Raw genomic sequence first — 24,472 nt, 5'->3', positions numbered from 1 at the left:
AACACCACAAAGAACATAATGCAAGACACAAAGACAATTTCACTGCCAAAAGTGTCAAACTGAATGTCATATTATGTCAATTGAGTAAGGCTATTCAATTTTCGCGTTAGTTGCAAAATATTTTCACGATTCCACGCTTTCTTGACGCTAAGAAACTATTGTAGGTGCAAAAATATTCCTTTTATTACATTCTATAAGCCGGTGATATTTTCCGAATTATCTAAACAATGGAAGACGTTAAAAACGTATACATATCGCCGCTTCCGGATTCCCCATACGTGAAGCCGTTCAGATTAAACTACACTCAGAACGGAATGGAGAAAAACTGGGACCTTTTAGAAGTACACGACAGCGTGGCCATCATCGTGTTTAACGTTACTAGAAGAGTTATGATCTTCGTCAAGCAGTTCAGACCAGGTCAGTCTAGGTTGAAGTTTTTCGGCTTCGTTACCAATAAGAGTAACTCATTCGTCTAAATTGTCCGTCTATTTTTCGGTTACGACGCCCTTATTTTATAGACAAGATACAGCCTATAAAATAAGGTCTTCAGGCCCAAAAGATGAAACTGTTATAATTAAGAAATAATGGAAATATAGGATGGGTACTTTTAATTCAAGTCTTATCACTTAAACATAAACTGTTTCATAAAAAAAAAACTTAAAAGAATAATCGTGTGTCTGATAAGTTTAGCAGTTGGAACTTGAAATGTGATAGAACAGATAGCGCTCAACCTGGTTGGTACACCTACTTTTGGCATGAAGCAGGTCTTTCATTTCAGTGGTGTCTGACTTACATACATATAATGAAGGAATTATATCAGACATTAGATAGAAATGCTGTTGTATATGAAATTGGTTAGTTGTTGGGTCTATGGGTGGCAGTGACCACTGTCTATCAGGTGGACTGCATTCATGAGAATGGACTGCATTCTGAATGACCATATTATGAAATATATTACTTCAATATTATACTAATCTGGTATCTGCTAAGTTATTTAATAATTAAAATGTTATTTTCATTAACCACAGTTTATGCTTATCCTATCCTAATGACTTGTATTTGCCTAATGGTTAATTATGAAATAGTATTTAGGTTTATTATGAAAATCTTTTTAAAGTAATAGAAAAACATAAATGAAAACAAGTAGTATAATTTATTTTCATTCAATTTATGATTCTAGGTTTGCACTTGGGATGCAAATTTAAAACCTTTTAACATATTACTTATTGAAATTTGAACTTTATTGAACAAGAAGTTTGTAATGAAGTTGGATCCACAGTGGGATTTATGTATCAAAACCTAAAAAATCTTGCATAATGATAAATTAATTTAGATTAGAAGTATATATTTTATGATACCTAATAACCTTAATAATACTTTCTTAACAGCTATATACTACAACAGCATCCACCCAGATGACCGGCATGCAAGCATCATAGACACAGACAAGTACCCAGCCAGGAATGGCATAGCATTAGAGATGTGTGCCGGCATCATAGACAAGAACAAGCCAGTGCTAGAGATTGCCAGGGAGGAAGTTCTCGAGGAATGCGGTTACGATGTACCATCTAGTGAATTGCAAAGGATTATATCATATAGGTAAGAAGAGTCATCATATGAACACTCATTTTTTGCTGACTAGAAACTGGGAGGGAGGAACAAATATGAGGCATACTGACTTAGTCCAGTCAATTTCAAAATTTGACAACACACTATGGATGTGTGGAGGGTAGTGGCCACTTACTATGAGGTTCACTGCAATGTCATTTGCTACATCTAATTCATAAATTATTATATAATAAATATCTTGATATCTCCTTGCTTCTTATTAAATGCTCTATCAAAGATAATTCATAGTTGATTATAAAATTGGCATGAATAAATCAATTAAATCTCATTATTAAGTACATTCAAGTTTGATTTTAAAGTGATACTATTAATACAAAGCTTATCAACAACATCAGTCACATTATCATAAATGGATTATTATTATCTGCTGCTGAGGCAATCTTGATCTAAGGCAATAAACTTTTTGCAGCATACAATTGCAAACTTTTAAATCTAATACTCATTCTATTTATATATTATGTGTAAATAATGCAAATTGTGTATTTTAGTACTAAAATTTACATGTTTGTGGTAATGAAATAAATGTAGCATATTATTTTAAAGGCTTTATTAGCATGGAAGTCCGATCAAAATTTTAGTAGCTGTTTTCTAATGCTACAGAAGCTAGGCATGTAGCCTAAGCCTGGGACTTAATCATGCAAATAGCCCATATTTTTAGTATCGCAATATACAGGGTACATTATAAAGAGGGTATATAAATGTCAGCAGTATTCATAAAAAAAATGCTCATCAAATGTGAGAGACTGGGAATGGTAATAAGATTACTCAAAAATGATTTTCATATGAATTACATCAGACATATTTGTGAATACTATCTTTTAAGTTGTTCACTACATTGTCCATTACACTACAAGTAACCTAATTTTAACCCTCAGGTCAGGTGTGGGTGTCCAGGGAGCTTTGCAAACTCTCTTTTACTGTGAAGTCACAGATGAAATGAAGACAGAACAAGGTGAGATAGATTTAGAAAAATAGACGATTCTGTATATCATCTATATGCTTGCCCTGCATAATATAAAAAATATATTATAATCTTCAGGTGGTGGCGTTGGCGACGAACTAATAGAAGTGGTGGAAATGACGATCTCTCAGATCGAGGAGATGGTGAGCTCCCCGGGGCCGCTGTGCAGCCCGCCCAGCTGCCTGTTCGCGTTGATGTGGTTCCTCCACAATAAGGCGGATAAGTTTAGGAAGTAGGTACAATGTAGAGATAGCGCCTTACTTCGAGTTTTCCCTGAAGTTGCATCAAATAGCTTCTCCATAGAAAAATGTATTTTATTTACTTAATAACAAATAAGTCACGGGTATATTAGAATGTACACGATAAAGATATTCCATGGGAATCATTATAGAACATCAGTATATTATAATTATTGTGATATGCCAAAAATATGTATTCTCCCTTTTGCAATGTTTTTATTTATTATTTCTTTTGCATAACACAGCATTGCTAATGTCTGATTGTTGTTTAGACAAATGACAACTGGTTTGCCATTGTGCCATCTTTCCAGCTTTGTACCACATTTATTTCGGCCATTTTGACGCTAGATCTGACATCCATTAGTCAGCAGGATAATGATTTGATAGTAACTTATGGGAGAACGGAATGTTTGGCAAAATCTATGTAATTTATTAAGATAAATGATTCCTTTTAATATTATATATGGATTGGCACAAATGACACTTTCAAGCTTTTACACATTTATATTACGGCAATTGAATTGAATATTTAATGTTTTAACACATTCACTGTTGAAGCAAGCTATGAAATTTGATATAATAAATATAAATTGTAAGTCAAAAAGATACGAAATTCGCAATAAAATTATTATGAAGCGATATGTAAATATTGTAATTTAATTGTTAATTGAATGAGCTTCACATGCAGGCATGTGTAGTAGAATGATAATAGGTGAATTGTACACAACATAATATGTATTTGCTCAACAAATATTTTTTACAAACAGGAGTTTCCAGTTGTATTGTGGTGAATGCAAAACGTCGAATGTGTAATTGGATGCAATATGATATGTGCGTACATATTTTTTTCCATAATTGATTTTACACTTATTTGTATGTTATATTGTAAAACGTAGTATTATGTTTGTATTGTATTATGTTTCATTACACGTTGAGCAGTTGAATTTGCATACAAAGCATGCAATACAAGCAAAAAAGAATTGAAAATATAGATTCTTTGATATTATCAATCTGTGGCATATACAAAAGGAGTTTTCGTGAAATTCTTCCATGAAAAATATCTCGAAGTTGTGTTATCCAATGATTTTAAGGACTATTATAATTATGATTAAAAATCTAACGAAAAATATAGGTATAGAAAACAAATAATATAAGCAATTAAATATTCTGCAAAAAAAAATGTTTAGCAATTAATTTATTCAACGTATTTATTAGTAGGTATTAATGATAAATAACAATCTCAGATAAGAGACGGAACAAAACCCATTATCAAACTGCAAATTCAACTTTCGTCACTGTTCCAGTTATTTTATTCAAAGTAGTAGGAAGTACGTATTTTGTGTCCACAAACCGCTACATATTTTAATAATCAATTTATTGGTTTGAACTTTGTTATCTATGGTCACAACCTATGGTTAGTATCAGTAATTATTTATAATTACTGAACATAATTATATTTTATAGTGTAATTAATCATTTATGTACTTACATGACAACATTGTTAAATAGATATAAAGTTATCGAAATGCAAATTTCAGTAGTAAAAAAAATCAGTTAAGTTCACTCAAGTACGTAATAAATTGAATTATTTCGTCCATTTTGAGCATTGAGATCACGATAGTTTAGTTTTCATTCTGTTACTTTTTATTTAACGAGGTATATTTCTACATAGTAATTTATATAACAAAAAAATTGTTATCTTTAGTTTAATTTGATGACAAACTATCTAAAGTTCTATTTGATTTCAGTATCAATCGTGATATTTGTGGCATGTAAGAAGTTATTGTGGTAATCTCAAGGCTGTCTGTCCCATCACCCATGTGATGCTACGCTGATACCTTGGATTTGTGTCGAACGTTTGTAAAGCGAATGAGCGTGAAATTCCAGCTAATCGGTAAAGTGTGTTAAACCTACATACAGTGATCAGACTTATTCTCGCATATACAAAAACTGTAATTATTTATTATGGATCAAAACCAACGTGGTATAGTATAGATGTTTCATGTATGTTCTAACGTATCTGCACGGTTGTTGACGGACGTGTGTGGGTTACGGGAACGCACACACACAAGCACGTCGTATTCGTAAATGAAGCACCCCAGACAAAATTAATACGTAATGTAAAGTTTACAAAATCATGTCGACTATACTTTTGACTATGTCAAATTATGTTTTAAAGTGTATTAAAATGCAACTTGCATAATATATTTAAACTGTGATTGTTATGCCTTCGAATAATAAATATTTCACAAATTGCATTACTTCTTTTTATTTCTACTTTAACTCAGTATTGAATTTACACATTTGCCGCCAGTACGCTATATAAACTTTGCCTTACTTATATCTACGGTCCGATAATCTTATTTCAGGGCTGTCCAGGCAAGCACGTGGACCAATGCAAGTCACTATATAGATTGGAGGGCCGTATATCACAAACATTTTTGTTTATTATTTTTTTGCATCGTCCGCATAAAAATCGCGAAAAAGGCAATCCAATATAAATTTTTCGCTCCTAAAATCTGCCGCCCTAGAGTAAGCCTATCAATAAATTTGTCACCGACTTTTACCTGAACTCAAATAGATGAATAAATTAACATAAACTTTAATATGCTAAAAAATATAAAGTATTCGAGGGGCAACAAATTATATTAAAATTAGAGTATACAAAAAATTATGAAACGATGTTTTTAATTAATATTTATTATTTTATATAATTTTATCCATTACAATTTTAAGTTGTATTTTGACGATGAAGTACCAGGGAATCTACAGCGGATTTATGTCTATTTAACACACAAAGCATGTCTATAGTGGAACTGCAAGTGTATAGCGTTTATACCATAAATTGTAATTTGGAGGTATATAATTCTACATTACTGTTTATTGTTAAACAATAAATATAAATGAAAAACTGCAACAAGACAGGCACTGAATATAAATAAATTATATTAGTACTTGTCTTGTATTAGCAGTGAATTTCGTGAATGTCAATGACAATCACAACTTAATCTGGTTTTCATCATACTTCGGATGTAGTGTATCTTAAATCATGGTTAAGTTTTACTCATAATATTTACACATTCACGGATTTTTTAAATTGAAATAATATCATTTGCACTCACGGTTGACAGAGAGATTAAAATGCAGTTTAAATTCGTGTGAAAGTTACGCATCTATATTCTATTGCAGATTGGCCTAGGTATTTGACTAAATGGCTGATATGATTCAGGAAGTTAGTTGAACAACGCCGCTTAGTAAAGAGGTAGATTCAACGGCTAGTTGACTGCGACACATTAGGGTACACAATCTATTTTAAGCCAACATCAAAGGGCTACAGATTATAAATCTCTCTAGATAATAGAATCACACGCGCACAATATTCATTGTATTCATTCACCCACACCACCGCGAGCACAAATAATTTTAGAGACATGGGAATTACTTGAAATGAGTAGTGCAAGTAAATTACGTAACTTATATTAAAATATTATCTGAGACGGTAAAGACTTAGTGTATCCTGGTGAGGTCCTCCACGATTTTGATAAGGTCGTCCACCGTCGCATCGCGCATCATGCCGCCACCATCATCGATCTGGGAAAAACATTAAATATTTCAATATCGTTTTACAAACCAGATGTCACTACCGCCTATGGATATCACCACAAAAACTTACTATCCAATTTTTTTCTACCAAAGATTGATATTTGACAGTTTCTAATAAGGAAAATTTTGTTATTATTGCGGGCGTAAATTCTAATTTCCTAATTACAAGCTTTTATTTACTTTCACTGTCCCGGTGTCTGTCTCTAACGAAATCTTACAAGGCAAATTCATTACAATGAAAAGGCCTTTAAAATTTATGAATAGATGGCGAGAGTTTAGCCTGTACAGTGCGTCGCTACGCCAATGGGCGGTGTAATCCGCCGCAATAGATATTTCACAAACACGTCAAACCCATATCTACAACTTCAAACAATAATCCCACCTGCAACCCCTGCACCGTCTCCTGTTGCACCTGCCGCGACAGATCCAGGAAGCTCTCGACGAGGTCGCCGTCTATGAAGCCCTCCGCGGGCTCAGTCTTGATGTCCGTGTTGAACGACCGCCAGAACGCGTGCGGGATCTTGCCCACAGACTTGATGGTGTGCGCGAGCCGCTCCTCCAGCTGGTGCAGGAACTCGTACAGCTCGGGCGACACTTGCACCACCAGACCTGGGACACCATAAAGTTATGGATAAAAATTTATATAAATATGTTCATTTATGTAGCTGTAGACGAATTGAGCTGACGAAAGTGCAATTTTTCACAAATCGTCAAAAAATCCATTCGCAAATCGAAATTACGCCAAAAGTATGACGAAATACTTTTTTCAGAGATTTTGAATTCAAAGATTTGAAATTTCGTCGCCAATCCTGTGACACATGCAGTTTGAACGAATAGCGAATGACTTTCGACTCCTAGTAGACCCCGAACAGCTGCGCCACGAGCGAGCCGGCGCGTGACGTCACGCCGCGCGCTACTCACAGATGGCGCCCGAGACGGTGGCGAGCAGCACGGGGTGGTGCACGGGCGCGGCGGTGTCGGCCAGCTGCGCCACGAGCGAGCCGGCGCGTGACGTCACGCCGCGCGCTACTCACAGATGGCGCCAGAGACGGTGGCGAGCAGCACGGGGTGGTGCACGGGCGCGGCGGTGTCGGCCAGCTGCGCCACGAGCGAGCCGGCGCGTGACGTCACGCCGCGCGCTACTCACAGATGGCGCCCGAGACGGTGGCGAGCAGCACGGGGTGGTGCACGGGCGCGGCGGTGTCGGCCAGCTGCGCCACGAGCGAGCCGGCGCGTGACGTCACGCCGCGCGCTACTCACAGATGGCGCCAGAGACGGTGGCGAGCAGCACGGGGTGGTGCACGGGCGCGGCGGTGTCGGCCAGCTGCGCCACGAGCGAGCCGGCGCGTGACGTCACGCCGCGCGCTACTCACAGATGGCGCCAGAGACGGTGGCGAGCAGCACGGGGTGGTGCACGGGCGCGGCGGTGTCGGCCAGCTGCGCCACGAGCGAGCCGGCGCGTGACGTCACGCCGCGCGCTACTCACAGATGGCGCCCGAGACGGTGGCGAGCAGCACGGGGTGGTGCACGGGCGCGGCGGTGTCGGCCAGCTGCGCCACGAGCGAGCCGGCGCGTGACGTCACGCCGCGCGCTACTCACAGATGGCGCCAGAGACGGTGGCGAGCAGCACGGGGTGGTGCACGGGCGCGGCGGTGTCGGCCAGTTGCGCCACGAGTGAGCCGCGTCGCATCACGTTGACCATATCACCGGCGTGCACGGCACCCATGTAGCCCATCTGCTGCCGTTCCTCGTCCGTCGTCGCCGCGCTACGATAGAACATCACATATCAATACCATATATCTTGCAAAATTGTCAACTAGCCAAACTATTTATGTAACTACGTTCACATGTAAAGCTTGGATATAAAATAACTAACCTGTCCTTTTGGCAAACGAACAAGTTGAAACTGTTCTCTGCTCCGAGGAAAGTGTCATCATCCAATATTTCAATAGCTGTCATCCAGTTGGGACTGTAGTCGCGAGCTATCTCTTCAAAGCTGCCCTCCATCTGCAATACAATTTATCTTTTAAACTTTATTGTAATTTTTTAGTCAAACTCAATTTTAGAACAAAATAATAATTGATTCAAAATATTTTCATAAGATGCAGGTCCACCACACCTATTTCTGCCTAATAACAGCAGCGTTAAGCGTTGTTGTGTTCTGGTTTGATGGGTGTGGTAACCTCAGGAGTAGCGGCGCATGTGTGGCCGACCTCATGTAGGATTATCTTATTCTATCTGGGGTTGATTAAAGATGTCCATAAATGGCAGTAGCCACTTACCATCAGGTGGACTGCATGCTTACCTGGTACTCCTATATTATAAAAAAAAGTCATACCTGTTTGTATTGAAGTAGCGACATGGAGCGCATAAGGTCGCCGACGAGGATGAAGTCGCCCTTCACCTTGAGGTAGAGTGCCACTATGTTGTTGAAGTGACTGCACTCTAGCCGTAGCTCCTTCTCCGACGTCCACTCGAACAGGCGCACCTGGGGGAAACAACACGACCGTGGCGTAACGCCTAATATGTTGATGGAAATGTGACGTCACGCCTCATATTTTATAGAATAGTGAAATCACGCCTTCAATTTCGTAAAACCGTTGCAACTTGTTGCAACGGATTTGCATCCCGTACATTATATTCCATTAAATCCCATTACATTTCTGCATATTATTTGAAAAGACACATGAGGCAGCTTCTTTTCAAACGTGCGTCTTTTCAAATAATAAACAAATGTACATTTATTTTTAATTTTATTATACAGGGTGAATTTTTCATTTTTTTTTTCGCTAATCATTATAGTTTCGGATTCGGCCCTGAAGGCCTATTTGAAAAATTCACCCTGTATTTCCATTTAATTCAGACATAGTCCATATTTTTGTTAGTATTTACATTGCACTTAAAAATCTATGTTAGTACAATTTATCATAAAGTAAAGAAACCCAAAATAAACTTACAGTACTGTTGATGGAGGCGAGTAATTTCCCGTTGAATTCGACAAGAGAGTAGCAACCGCCCTTGATCTCCTTCTCAGCGACCTGAGTGAGTTTGCCCTCTGACCAGTGGAACAACAGTATTCTTCCCTGGGAAATGGAAAGATACATATTTTAATTTTGTATTATTTATATCATATATAAATCGATAATAATAAATAAGTAATATAAAACATTCAGACTCGTTATCACTTTATACAGGCTCATTAGCGAACTAACTCAAATGCATCAATTCAGCGTAAACTGCTTATCCTACAAATGTACTGTTGTAGCCCGTACACTATCACACCGAGAACATTTAAATTGAGGCTGCCAGAACCAGAGTGGCTTAACTGCATTTAAGTGATTTTTGACCTATCTGTATTTTTGTAATTTAAAAATGTTGTATAGTCCGCGTAAAACTGCTAGTCAGCTCTGAATATAGAATCGCATCGGCATAGTAAATTATATAACTACACCTTCTCGCAACAAATTCAGAGCGGATTATACACTTTTCTCCATATTGTAAATCGTTTTTTAAAATTGGCCACTCTGGTTCTAACAGCCTCAATTCATCATTTAATTATCTACCTAGTTATCGAACATTTTTCATGCCTGCGTATGCATGTTTAGATGAAATAATTAACAAGTGTGTCGCCTACCTGTTTAGGCTCAGATTCCTCGGGGTTGAGCAGCGCTGTGCCGACCGCGTAGTAGTGGTTTGGATCGTCGCCGAGCTTGCACGACACCAGCGACATCGCGAACTCTGTTGCCATCAACTGGTGCGCGTGTAACACTGCAACGTCATCGCTATGGTATACTTCATGGCTCTACGAATTCATTCTTCATTGTACTACAAGTACAATCTTATGGTAAAGTATTCGGTAAATTATTAGATTATTGAAGACCATTGTCAACGCATTTTTATTTTTGACGTCAAGAGAGGAATTAGTGTGAAGTTACCTCCAAGTTACCAAAAAATACCATCGCATAGATGGTATTTTTTGTAGTTTGACAGCCATCTTGAAAAAAGAAGCGTAAATCGTTTTCATGATTAATTAGGCTAACTATTTATCACACTGAAAATTATTAAAATTGCGTCCTCTGACTTTAGCACGCTAAGGACTACATAAGCATTACGTAAACGCTACGTTGCATTATGTAGTGGAAAGCCAGATGGCATTGGCAGATTGTTAAGTGTGTATAACGTACGAGTACGGCGTGCATGTGTTGTGCGTGAGGTGTGTGTGGGGGAGGGGAGGAGGTCACTCACCCTCGAAGGTGTGGTGGTCGAGCACGAGCAGGTTGTGCACCTCGAGGTCGGCGGGCGGCGGCGCGTGCTTGGGCGGCGCGGGCGGCGGCGCGGCGCTGGAGCAGGACGCGCACGCGGTGCTGGCGGAGGCGCGCGCGGGCGCCGCCGCCGCCGCGTCGCCCGCGCCGCCCGCCGCGCCGCCCGCCGCCAGGTCCAGCTTGTCCACGCGCATCGTTATCACGCCGAACGTCTGCGAACCCACACGCCGTCGATTATATTTTATACTACAGCCAAAGATTAGTAAAGATTACTCACTTCTAACAAGAAAATGTACCCAGTTTTGAGAATTGAAATAGTTGCGCAAAAAAGTTTTGCCACCTCTCCGTGCTCAAATGTCCCTAAAATATTTGAAATAATCATTTATTTATTATGTAAATTACGCAATATTAGTTATTTATTCGTAAATTTTCTCTAAAAATGATTTTATTTGACAATAGTTCAACAAAAGAATTTAATAATAAGCCGTTTGTGGCTTCATTCAATTTCAAGGCGACGAAGTATCTTTACTAATTTATGACTACAGTTGGGTTACATGCCCACTAAACAACTCGACCCCTGTGAAACTAGCCGCATACAATGGTGTTTGGATCATTCTTGTCGTCACGTAATCATGGCGAACCAAACACGAAAAATAAACAAAATATAATAATTTCTCGTAATTTACTTGCAATATGAGATTTCATTAAGCTTGTTTATTTTTTGCTTAATTTGTACTGATCCTGATGTTTCTGATAAAGATTATTAAAGTCTTATATTGTCATCAGTTCGTAATATTTATTCAAAATTTTGAATTACTCTGAGCATTCAAAGAGGTTAAAAATCAACTTCAAAGATACTATTACATACATTAGGATCAAGCTAATAAAAGCGTTCTAAAACATACCTGCGATGATTCCTGGTAGGCGATCCTCCTTGGAGTCTCTCCCAACGGCACGGTGCGGATGTGCAGTTTCTGGATTTCGTCGATAGTGCCGATGGTCACCGTGCTGTCCGTGGCCAGCGCCAGACTGAAACAATCGAATTATTTATAGAGTTCGGCCCGCGACGGTAATAATAAACGACCAATAGGTTTCGGATGTACTTTATTTACTCATTATTACTCAGTCTTTTACAATAGGTGTTAAGCCTATATACTACTTACCTCTTACTTAACATATTCACTAACAATAGCCTATTTCATAAATCAATAAGAGTACATTGTTACCATTCGAAAAAAATAATAGCAGTTTAAATGTAATAATAACGTTCTTTGTAGTTCGATTATGGAGGTTCACCGCCATACATATTCCTGTTTTATAACAGAGGTGTCATTTCATGGGCATTTAAATCTATACCTATTATTTTTATGAAATTGAAATGGCATTCCAACATTACATCTGCTATTAACCTGAAATAGGGTAGAAGTTCTACCGGAGATCGGTAACAGATGCGCAAAAGTTAAGCCATGCCCATAGTAAGGCCTTATAACAACAATGTAGCAACCTTAAACACTCCTGGTATAACTCATTGGTATGGCGGTGACGTCACTGAAAGGATTGTATCACCTTCAATTTTCTTGGACTCAGGTTAAAAACTGTACAAATTACTATGCATGAGACTCACCTGTCCGGGTAGGCTTCCGCGTTGAGCGAGCACATGTGCGTGACCTCTTTTAGGTTGACGTTGGAGAACACCAGCTTGTGGTTGGACGAGAAGATTACCGTCGGCCGGTCGGAACATGCGAATATGTTCGTTGTTGACAGCGTCCTGAGATATGTACAATTTGGTACATTTTTATTTTTTCTTTTTTCCGTTATAGGTAAAATTAATATTGACTGCATTTAGTATTACTATAGTCGGCGTAAGTCTGCTAGTCAGCTCTGAATATAGAAATGAATCGCATCACCATAGCAAATTGTGTGATTACACCTGCTCGCAATAACTTCAGAGCGGACTAGCAGTTTGGGGCGCATTATATCTATTATCGACAATATAGTCTACAGTTATGTTTAAGGAGGTGGTGAAGTTAATAAGGAATAAAGTGTAGTCGATCGATCGACTATAGTCGGAGTTTAAGTGTGGTTGGGAGTCGAGTGTGGCCGAGTCGAGCCTCAGCCGAGTAGTGAGTGTGGTAAAGTGGGATCAGAGTCGAGTGTACTAGAAAATACTCAGGCCGCTGAGGGAATGCATTAAGTCAGTTGGACATGATTAAAAAAAATGTACTTGTATCGATTCGAACTTCTGGATATAAAGATGGAAAATAAAACTGGAATATATTTTTATCTTCTATTGTTATGTTTATAAATGTTTAATGGAAAATAAAAATGTACAAAATAAAATAAAGAAATGTATCTAAGGTATACAGGGTGAATCTCCATAAAGTGCACATATTGAAACAGGTAAAATTAAACCGCATTTTGTCGACAAAAAAAATAAAAAAAGTAATAAAAAATTTTTTTTTTGGGTTTTACGACCTTTTGAAGTTTTTTTTTTGGAATTGTGCACCTAGAGTAAATAAATCGCTATAACTTTTGAACTAAAAGAGTTATCATGTTCAAACAAAAATGACAATGAATGCCAATTATAGGCCGTACTGATCCATGAAAAAAAAGTAACAAAAAAGTTTATCTTCCCAGAAAAAAATAGTCACATTAGTGTGAAGAAAGCAATTTTTTTAGGTTAAATTTCAGTAATCGTGAATTTCCTCAAAATAATCTAGGCTTTTTATTTTATTTTTATTATTTAATGTAATTCTACGTCGTATTAGCTTTCAAACACTAAAAAAAGCATGCCTCTAACTTAAGTATAAAGTTTCCTACGAGCGCTTAAACAAAGGCAGTTCTTAAGGGTGTTGGTAATTAATAACATTTTTAATACAAACTAGTGTTTTTTTTTTAATTATTAAAGATTTATTTTATCACTTTAATATCGTCAAAAATAAGAAACAACCATGAATTTACCATTAAAACATATTTTTGATAGTTTCCTTTGTTTATATTTTGGACATCTAATTATGGGTCGGACTATACCAGTTTTATTAGGGCGCACGTGCGTCGCGTCTTTTTTGAATCGTTCCTAGCAAACTTTATACTTGAGTTAGAGGCGTGTTTTTTTTAGTGTTTGAAAGCTAATACGACATAGAATTGCATTAAATAATAATAAAAAAATAAAATGCCTAGATTATTTTGAGGAAATTGATGATTACTGAAAATTTTACCTAAAAAAAGTGCTTTTTTGCACTAATATGACATTTTTTTCCTGGGAAGATGATTTTTTTTTTGTTTTTTTTTTCATGGATCAGTACGGCCTATCATTGGCAATCATTGTTATTTTTGTTTGAACCTGATAACCCTCTTAGTTTAAAAGTTATAGCGATTTATTTACTTCAGGTGCACAATTCCCAAAAAAAAAATCAAAAGGTCGTAAAACCCAAAAAAAAAATTTTTTAATTTTTTAAATATTTTTTTTGTCGACAAAATGCGGTTTAATTTTACCTGTTGCAATATGTGCACTTTATGGAGATTCACCCTGTATAGTTCAGTCGGACACGACCTGTCAGGAATGCACTCTTTCAGCGGCCAGATTATAGTGGGGAGGTCGAGTGTAGTGAGGGTATCGAATGTGGGGTTGAATGTCGTCGTAGAAGTGGTGTATAGGTAAGAAAAGTGATCATATGAACACTCTTTTTTTGCTGACAAGAAACTGAGGTCTGTAGGAACACTTTTATATGAGGCATTCTGTGTCCACAGTATCTATGGCGAATTTGAATCCCTTTAGGGTGGGTCCCTTCTAATCTATCCTTAGTAATCTATGGGTGTAGTCACCTGAAGCTGCGCAGCACGGTGGGCTGCGTGCCGAGCGTGACGCGCTTGCGGTTGGCGAGCGCGCCGGAGCGCGGCTCCACCGTGAAGTAGAACATGGAGCCGTCGCCCAGCGCGCACAGCAGGTAGCACACGCCCTCCAGCACGCAGATCAGCAGCGAGCGCGGGATTATCTCTGCAAACAACACCGGACATCAAAATACTTAAAGCTTTAGTTGGTAGAACCACAAAATAAAAACTTACAGAAGGCAATCTCATGTATTTACTTTATTCTCGGCCATCGCGCTAGAACCCTCTGTGGTTCAAATTCGGCGGCACCACGGCTACACATATTTCGGCCTAATAAAAGCAGTATTAAACGTTGCTGTGTTCTAGTTTGAAGGATGTAGTAATGGAAACACGTTTAGCCTCACCCCAGAGGACTTCTGGGATAGTAACGCAGTTATTCAGAACCTCAAGTAGGAATTTAATCTTACCTGAGGTTAATTATAGATGTCCATGAAAGACAGTAGCCACTTACGATGAGGTGGACTACATTTTTTTTTTTTTTTTTTTATAATATGAGAGTACCAGACGAGCATGCAGTCCACCTGATGGTAAGTGGCTACTGCCGCCCATGGACATCTGTAATCAACCCCAGATAGGATTAGATATTCCTACCTGAGGTCGGCCACAGATGCGCCGCTACCCCTGAGGACTAAGCTGGAACGCCTCGGAAAAGTCTATCTCCCTTACCACACCCTTCAAACCGGAACACAGCAGCGCCTAACACTGCTGTTATTAGGTAGAAATAGGTGTGGCGGTGGTGCCGCCGGAGTCGAACCACAAAGGGTTCTACCACCTTCTCCACGTGCACGTGTGCTACTTAAAGAAATACGAGACGTAACGAATAGCTACAACAACTACTCAAAGCTGAAATGGAGGATTAATAGCAGACCGATAAGGAAACTTGACGCATCGTTCAACTGCAACTACTGGCCACAAGTTGATTAGAGGATAAAGCAAGCTCTAGCGTCTTACTGAGATGTAAGTATGTTTACATGGCTTTAAGAAATGAACTGAAATTGTACTATAACCACCTGTAACTGTTATTAACTTCCACAACTATCCCAAAAACGTATTACTTTTAAGTCAAAGTTAAAAATAAAACTTACCACCGGATAATTTTTCCGTATGAAGAGGCTCTAAGTCTGGAAGCCGGAGAACTCTGACAGAGATGTCTGTCCACAGGCCGACACCAAGAAGCGCCTCCTCTCCACCTGGGCCGAGGTCCAGACAAGCCACTTCCTCCTCCATGCATACTTCTCTGGAGGGAATAAGAAATTAAAATAAGTTCAGCGTAGGATAGCCGGAATGTTTGATTTCAGTGTATTGTCGATGTAAAAAAGAAATAAGACGCGTGGAAATCTATTACAACTTGTTTTGTCATTGCTCAACTTATCTATGTACGCATTCAATCGTTTTTAAGGATCTTTTTTTCATACTTATTCATCTGTTCATTCAACTATCAATTGTTCTTAATAGGATAAAAATTCTATATATTTTCCGCCAATATTCCGCTGCGTGTTTCCGTCTTCGTGGCTACGCATGATCGTATGTGTAAGCGTATGTGTGTGCACGTGCGTCTGTTAATGTGTGCGTGAGTATACGTGTATAGTCAGCGTCAAACTGCAACGAGTAGCCCGTTCCGAATATAGAAACGAGTCGCGACGCAAAAACAAATATGTTGATATTAGCGGGATGAAGAGAGCGAGGATCCCCCATAGCACCCGTCCGCTGACCGCACTCTCCCACGGGTACATAGCTGCGTTAGACATAGTACATAGTTACGTTACGGAGTATATGCTAACTAAGCCTGCGCAGAACAATATTGGAGCCGAATAGAAGTTTGGCGCGCACTACATGTGTGTGGGACTGACTTGACGAGGTCGAGCTGCGCCTTGCCGACGCGCACGAGGTAGAGCTTGGGCCCGGCGGCGGCGACGGCCCAGCTGCCCGCGCACGCCACCACGGACAGCGCGCGCGCGCCGCCCGCGCGCCACTCCGCCGCCAGCGCCCAGCCGCCGCCCGCCGCCCGCGCGATCAGCCGGATGCCCTCGTCCGTCACCTGCGACACCGCACACCATAACCACTGTCATTGCATACTCCGACTTACTGTCGCCGCCCTCAGGTAGGAATATCTAACCCTATCTGGGGTTGATTACATATGCTGTAGCCACTTACCATCAGGTGGACTGCATGCTTGTCTGCTACTCCTATATTTTAAAAAAAAATCTTTGGCAAAGGGAGATCTCCCGCCGGGATAGGTGATCATGCCAGGGGACCGGCGATGCTTCAATAGATTCAGTTCGAAGCTTGTATATATACCAGATATTGAGAACACTTCGATAGCGTGATTCAGAATACTTGTTCACTCTTGACGAGTAGCAAGAAGTCGCCACATTCCGACAATCTTTTCTGTACGTGTGTAACTCTAATACAATTAACTATAGCCTGGCTGGAGAAAATATTCATGTTCTGATGATATTTTTTTTTTTATACAGCAAATAAATGAAGATATTTTTTGTTTATTCGGCAAATAAATGATAGTAATTTTTTCATAACATATTCGACGCCACTCCAAAGTTACATACTTCAGTCGGACAAGACCTGTCAGGAATGCATTTTCTCAGCAGCTAGACTATAGTACAGTCGAGTAGTTTCACACACCCTATAAACGACTATGTACATTCTTATGTAAAAAAAATCACATTAGGCGCGATAAAGCTATTTTAGGAATACTCCTTATCAAGCCACTGGACGATTTAAAACATATAAACTCACTTGAATAAGCTGATCATGGCACACATTCCCCGTGAAGAACGTTTGACGATCTGACACGAAGCCTTTGATTTCTGTCTCTTCAACCTCCTCGCCATTCAGCGTTAATACTCTGAAAAATAAGGAGACTTTATTGCAATAATCAATATAACTAAAAATATTTACCGACTATCTATCTAGTCACTCTTGGACCGCCGTCAGACAACTTAAAAACTTTTAACTGACTTTAAAAAAGGAGAAGGTTTCTCGATTCGACCGAATATGTTTTTTTATTTTACAGGGGTAAGAATGCTGCTGTATTCAGATCTGAAGAGTGTGTGAGAGACACATAAGGCGTCCCAACTGAGCCCTCAGGCCCAACTTAGTTCCAATCCATAGCTCACGTCCCTCCATTAAAAAACATACCTGCAGGAGCTTAAGTTACCACACTAACCAAACTTGAACATATCACTGCTTAATAATTCTATTATTTGGCAGAAATAGGTGCGACGTTGGTCTGGAGTCGAAGTATAAAGGGATTTGTAAATGTTTCTACCATATGACACAAAGGGTTCTTCTATCACCTGTAAAATCTCTCTGGCACTCTCAAACACAGGGTTATGGATTACCTGGTCTGTCCCACGAAGGAGAGCACGAGGGTGTCGTGGTAGGGCGAGTCGGGCGCCAGCGTGAGCGCCCACATGCCCTTGATGCCCGGCAGGTCGATGGAGGCCTGCTCCTGGATGCCGATGCCGTTGCGGATGATGCGCAGCGAGCCCATCTTGAACGCACCTGGTTTGTATGTAAAGGTATAATGACATATGTATTGGTGTGGTAAGGGAGACAGACTTTTCTGAGGCGTTCCAGCTTAGTCCTCAGGGGTAGCGGCGCATCTGTGGCCGACCTCAGGTAGGAATATCTAATCTTATCTGGGGTTGATTACAGATATCCATGGGCGGCAGTAGCCACTTACCATCAGGTGGACTGCAAGCTCGTCTACTACTCCTATATTGTAAAAAAAAATTTGTTACGAGGAGGCATTTAAGTTTCGGCCAAATGTGTTGTAAGGGAGAAATTCTTATCCGAGTGTTACGCACACACACACACATTACACAGATTCACGTATAAAACACATAATTGCTGGTGATTGATAATTTTCGTCCCATTTAAATGCTTATTCTATTTTTTATATTTTTTATATTTAATATATTTTCTTGCTGTCTTCGTCCCGCTGACATGTACAATTTGCTGTTGCGACGTGAATCATTTCTATATTCAGAGCGGACTAGCAGTTTGGCGCGGACTATACCCAAGACAATCAAAACGTGTTAAAAAACCATACCGGAGCACGTGATGAGCTGGTTCTGCCCCTGGCGCTCGAGGTCGACCACGCACATGTCGACGATGGGCGCGAGGCTGGTGAAGGTCTCCATGGGCCGCACGTACTGGTTGCCCTCGTCGCGCGACGCCGACAGCCGCACCAGCGCCGAGTCGCCGAGACGAGACCCGATGAACACCACGCCGTTGTCCAGGTACGTCATGCACTCCGGCATCGGGATGTCGCCTGATATACATAACACACTGATAGTAGAAAGGTGGTAGAACCATTTGTGGTTCGATTCCGGCGGCACCACCGTGACACCTATGTCTGCCTCATAACAGCAGTGTTAAACGCTGCTGTGTTCTAGCTTGAAGATTGTGTAAAGGGGTAAGTCCTCAGGGTAGCGGCATATCTGTGGCCTCAGGTAGGAATATCTATATCTAATCTCAGGGGCGGCTCTAGCTAGTGTAGCGCCTGTGGGCAATGAAACGCTGGCAGGTGGACTGTATGCTCGTCTGCTACTCGTATACTGTATTAAAAAAAAGTAACACACATATACTCCGCAGCTTGTGTAGATGTAATAAAGTAGATCTACATGTTCTCAAGAACAGTCTGGGTAAAGATGGAACCTTGCAGTGGCCATTCATTCAGACAAAGTTTAGGTATAGTTTGACGACATGTTAGGGTCTCGAATTGGTGATTACTGACTGTGCAGTTTAGCCATAAACTGAATATTTTACGAAGGCATACTTTGGCTTAAAGTATGAATCTTACCCAGCAGCTCAACCTTGAGGTCCTTGACGGCCTGCGTGCCGTCCATCTTCTCCTGCAGCTCCAGCATGAGCATGAACAGGCGGCCGGAGATGTCGCCCAGCAGGTAGCGCAGCCCGCGCGTGTCCACGCGACAGTAGCAGTTGATCGGCGTCAGCTGGAATGAGGATCCGCTCAAGGAATCGCTCGTGTATATAGCCGGTATTACCAAACAATAAACGCAGTGATAGCCTAGTGGTTAGGAAACTCGGCCTCTTGATCGAGGGGTCCGAGGTTCAAATCCCAGGCACCTCTGATTTTTCAAGGTTATGTGCGTATTAGATATTAGATAGTAATTATCATTTGCGTAATCGGTGAAGGAAAACATGGTGAGGAAACCTGCATGACCTGAGAAATCTTAAAAAAAAGTTTTTAAAGGTATGTGTAGTCTACCAATTCGCACTTGGCCAGCTCGGTGGACTATGGCCTAATCCTTCTCATTCTGAGAGGAGATTCTCATTATCTTTTTGTACAGAAATTATTTGATCATTAAAAAGTTATTCGCCTCTCCAAACTCCATGTATGAAGGTTTATATATATTTATTTCAAGCAAAGTTTTATTAAACCTTTGTAGATAAAAGAAATCCGGACTTGAGCTCATGTGAATACAGGTTCGCTAATTGCGTCTTTACTTGTACAACATAATAAGTATATTATACAGGGTGAATTGTTCAAAGAGGCTTCATGGCCAAACCGAAACTATAAGGAGTAGCGAAAAATGCTGAAAGGAGTTAAGAGGCCAATTTGGATAAAAACGAAAACTGAATCACTAGATTTTAAAAAAATATTTTTACCTAGCCGAACTAGTTCATTTTTTTTAAAAAAAAGCGCACCCTAAGTAATTCCATCATCAGGTAATGTCGCTGATAAGGATCGAATCTCGCGATACAATGATGAATATCAAACTAAAGTAAAAGGCTAATTTTGAAGAAAATAGATATTTTTCATATTACGCTCGCAGCTAGGTTCAAGAGTTATGGATCCAGATGGATATGTCCAGGGTACTGGATTTCGTACCTTTATTTGTGGAGGTGCTACAGCGACATAGCTTTGGCCATCGTGATACACTATGCACTCCTGTCCAATAACAATAGCCCCTCCTGCAAAAAAAACATACAAAGACTAAGTTCTAGATGCCCAATTATGTTGTAATAAATGTAAATTTGTACCTCACTTTTTTGACAGTAAATAGCATAACTTAATATTGTTTATTACAAATACAAATAAGTGTATCCGCATAACACGGGTTACATAATATTACAATGAATTATATTTAAAAAAATAGTATAAAGGCTTTGAAGTAAACGCATGAACAGGCGACATGCATCACAGCTAACTTAAATATGAGGCGAGCCATCTATACCTTAGGAGCGACAATGCATCTGTGATCAACTTCAGATAGGCCCATGGTTTATATGGAGATAATTTTATTACAGATGTCCATGGGCGATAGTTACACCGTCCGGTGGACTGCAAGTTCATTTTCCACAAAAAGAAACATGGCTGTGGGCTTCATTGTGAAGTACATAGAGATCAGTGCAGACTGCAAATGGTAAAGTTGGAGCACATTCATTTTTTTCAAATATTGCATTACAGTATATGCATCACCTAATGTGAGCTCACCACAATATGTATAAAGATTTTTCTTACAAAATCCATACCTAGTGGACTTGGCACTGGGATAAGTATACTTGCTTCAGTCTCCACATTGTCTTGTTTCCATGGTATTTTAGTGAATTCTTTATCCCTTAAATTAATTTCGTGAGTCTGAAAATATCAATTAAATTGTAGTAGGAAGTTTGGGTTTTACATCCAATAAAGAAATTAACTTGAGTCTATAGTTATTGTTGATATATTTGAAAGCAGCTTTTACTTGTGTCTTTGCTTGTAATGATTGTAGAGATTGATTACTAAATATTAATTTGACACCATTGACCTTAAGCTCATCACGAAAATACAATATAAGTTTCCAATGCTTTATCAAAATGGAATGAAAGTCATATCAATCCATTTTTGAATCCCTGACAATGTGTGTACAAAATTACAATATGACAGCCGGTTATGGAGATAAAGCATGAAAGTGTCAATAAGTAGTCACATTCACATTAGTAATATTAGTTAGAATTACCTTAATGTGTCGTCCGTTGAGATCTTGGTGAATTAAAATTAAAGTTGGATTCGCACAGCCATGTAGAAACTCTAAATCATAAACGTTCAATTCTTCCAATCTGTAACACATTAAAATATTAAATTTTATTATTCTTTTATGAATTTCTAATTACATATTGTTAAGTCGAGATATTGCTGTCGAATGAAGAGTAAATTAAATTAATTTTCAATTTGTTTGTATTGCTCAACACAGTACAGTCATATGCATAGAGTTTACTCTGTCATACATATGTGTTTATGTCAGTTTTACTTTATTTTCATATTGGGATATGTAATAAAAAAAATAGATAGGTTTAATTAAAAAAAATGGAGGTAGAACTGGCCCTGATTAAACTTAGCTGACATACATCTTTGCTATCATGTATATTTTTGCCACCATTGCTGTTGCCATTGCATTATAAATGTAATTATAACATGTTAAAAATTACCTTAAACTAGCAGCCTTCAGCTCAGTGGAATCTTTATCCAATGGTATAATCTTAAACAGTCCGTCATACAACCTCAAACCAATAACTCTTGCTTGTGGATCAATTACAGCAAGGATACCGTTCTCTGACGGTTTGCCGATACGGTCAGCAACATTGCCATGAGCCTTGGTGACTACTTCCAGTTCATTGTTCGCACCCAACCTCCATTCCAGTATCATTGCATTGTATCTTGCTGTCAGGATGAACACAAGATCCTTTTCCTCATACTGTGAAAGAATTTATGGTATTACTCAACTGTATACTGATAGGCCCACTAACATATAAAAATCATCAGGCCAGGTAATCATGCCCGGTGAGCGGCCATGCGCCAACGTTCTCAGATCAGAGCTAGTACATATGCAAGGTGTTAAGAAAACTTTGATAGCGTGATTCAGAATAGGTGTGGCGCCATCTCTTGACGAGTAGTGGTAGGTCGCCACAAAGGTTTGTAAATATAGAATATGGGTTGACCAATAACACAGACAACTCTAAATTCTAATTAGAGCATATTTAGTTCATCTAGGAATCTAAGCTAGTTCTTTGTAGAAGTCACTCACTGGGGGTCGAAATAGTTTCATCTTAGCCACTCTTCCATACAGCCCCACTTCTTTCATCGGGCGCAGACCTTCTGGTGTCACCAGATACATTTCCAAGCGGTTCACCTTTGCCACAAGGAGATTCAGGTCGGTTGGTGATGTGAAATTGCCTAAAATACACAATATCATAAAAAAGTACCACTACTAAAATTTTGTAATTTATTGGTGAAAAAAGCCTTTACAAGTCAAAATCATAGTTTTTAAGGATTACATATAATTAAATAGGTTGTGTGCACGCATGTAGACCTATAAATAATTTTTTTTAACTTAATAAAAGCACTTGCAGTAATCATTTCACTTCATAATTAAAATGCATTGCCTGATAGCATATTGAATAAATCATGTAATTTCTCATTAATCATTCGATATTTACATTCCTAGATTATAGTTGGCATTGACCAAGATTTAATGTAACTTGATTATGATTTAAATGAGGTTAAAAACCATCTAAGCTGATGTTGAAGTTATAGTATATAAAAAGTGTATACCTATTTCTGTCGAATGACAGCAGTGTATAGCGCTGCTCTTCTCTAGTAGAAGGAGTTGGTAAGGGAGACATACTTATCCGAGACATTTCAATTTAGTCCTCCTGGTTAGCAATGCATCTGTGATCAACCGCAGGTAGGACTCAATAATAATATCTGCAATAATAAATCCTATCTAGGATTTATTATTGCAGATGTCCATGATTGACAGTAGTCACTTACTATCAGGTGGACTGTATGATCTATATTATAAAAAAGTGTATCCTCTATATCATGTACTGCATGCATTTTCTTGTGGCCAATAAATACTCTTCATAAATCTGTATTGGGTTGTTTAGACACTCTACAAACAGAATTTACTCAAACAAAACAAATTTCTTAAACCTAACCTACAAAATAAAATGTTCTTATACCTTATAAGAACACCTAAAGTCTTAAGCAACCTTCGTTTATTACAGAAGAAAAGGATTTATAAGCTATAGTAAATGGTTTAATGAAAAAAGAAGAAGAATCTATTCGTAAATCAACAGCATTTTAATAGATACATTTGCAACTTTAGCTTTGTGAGAAAACGAAGTAATTTCAATTTCCTGCTGAATAAGATTGTGACTTTAATAATAAACTGTGTTTCAGAGAAGAACAATCCAGGTTAAAATGAAAGTTAAGGAACAAAATCTAAAATAGCCGTATGTTATATACTATTGGAGTTAACCTCATCGACATATAATCTTATTTTCTGATACTTGCCAGTGATACATGCTGTTACAGCAGTGGCTTTTTGGGCAGTCACAACGTAATGGTATGCCATGATGGAAATCTATAAATTAAAATCTAATTTAAAAACACCGATTCTTTATTTATTTTTCACCGACACTAATCTTCGCCGTCTGCCTAGACAATTTTTATTTAATTTAGTCTATGCTTGTTTGTACAGATTAGATAAGATATACACCAGATCACAGATTATATATCAAAGAGTACTGAACGTATGATTAGTTTATGGTACTAATTTTATTAGCGCCATTGGCAGAACTACATATTATATGTAATATTCTCAAAAAATCCGGTGTAACTACTTGCCGCTTTTTTTTTTAAATTTTCTCTTCTTGCTACAATAACCATAGATGATACACTTAATATAGGGAATAGATACGCCACACCGTGTTTTAAATGAAAGCTTTACCCACCACCAGCACTAGATGGCGCTTATTTCAACTTACAGATTATCTTCAATAGATGGCGTTTAACTTTAAATAATCCATATCCTTGATCCTTATTTACTTTTTTATTTTATTCATAAAAATGTTTA

The 24,472-nt window shown here is 38.8% G+C and overlaps 2 protein-coding genes across 2 annotated transcripts; one reads left to right on the top strand and one right to left on the bottom strand.

The window, feature by feature from the left end:
- Positions 1–54: 54 nt before the first annotated feature.
- Positions 55–3,776, top strand: LOC140742976 (uridine diphosphate glucose pyrophosphatase NUDT14). The gene is made up of 4 exons (XM_073074096.1): positions 55–417; positions 1,389–1,599; positions 2,505–2,581; positions 2,669–3,776. The coding sequence occupies exons 1-4, from the start codon at positions 228–230 to the stop codon at positions 2,824–2,826; spliced, it is 636 nt and encodes a 211-aa protein (XP_072930197.1). The 5' UTR covers positions 55–227; the 3' UTR covers positions 2,827–3,776.
- A 2,514-nt stretch (positions 3,777–6,290) lies between these two features.
- Positions 6,291–24,083, bottom strand: pic (DNA damage-binding protein pic). Its single transcript, XM_073074099.1, has 23 exons — positions 23,911–24,083; positions 22,640–22,788; positions 22,044–22,309; positions 21,575–21,674; positions 21,108–21,213; positions 20,464–20,546; positions 19,411–19,564; positions 18,658–18,879; positions 17,945–18,107; positions 17,340–17,448; positions 16,436–16,623; positions 15,671–15,822; positions 14,520–14,691; positions 12,319–12,462; positions 11,600–11,723; positions 10,678–10,906; positions 10,067–10,200; positions 9,390–9,515; positions 8,771–8,920; positions 8,309–8,439; positions 8,032–8,198; positions 6,815–7,041; positions 6,291–6,420 (listed from the first exon to the last, which is right to left on the bottom strand). The coding sequence occupies exons 1-23, from the start codon at positions 23,969–23,971 to the stop codon at positions 6,337–6,339; spliced, it is 3,441 nt and encodes a 1,146-aa protein (XP_072930200.1). The 5' UTR covers positions 23,972–24,083; the 3' UTR covers positions 6,291–6,336.
- Between the last annotated feature and the right edge of the window lie 389 nt (positions 24,084–24,472).

Source organism: Epargyreus clarus, unplaced genomic scaffold, assembly GCF_041222505.1.
Source record: "Epargyreus clarus isolate Ecla_fem2 unplaced genomic scaffold, WU_Ecla_fem_2.2 ptg000006l, whole genome shotgun sequence".
NCBI lineage: Eukaryota > Metazoa > Arthropoda > Insecta > Lepidoptera > Hesperiidae > Epargyreus > Epargyreus clarus.
Note: the sequence above shows the minus strand (reverse complement) of the source record. Positions and strands in the feature narration are given on the sequence as shown.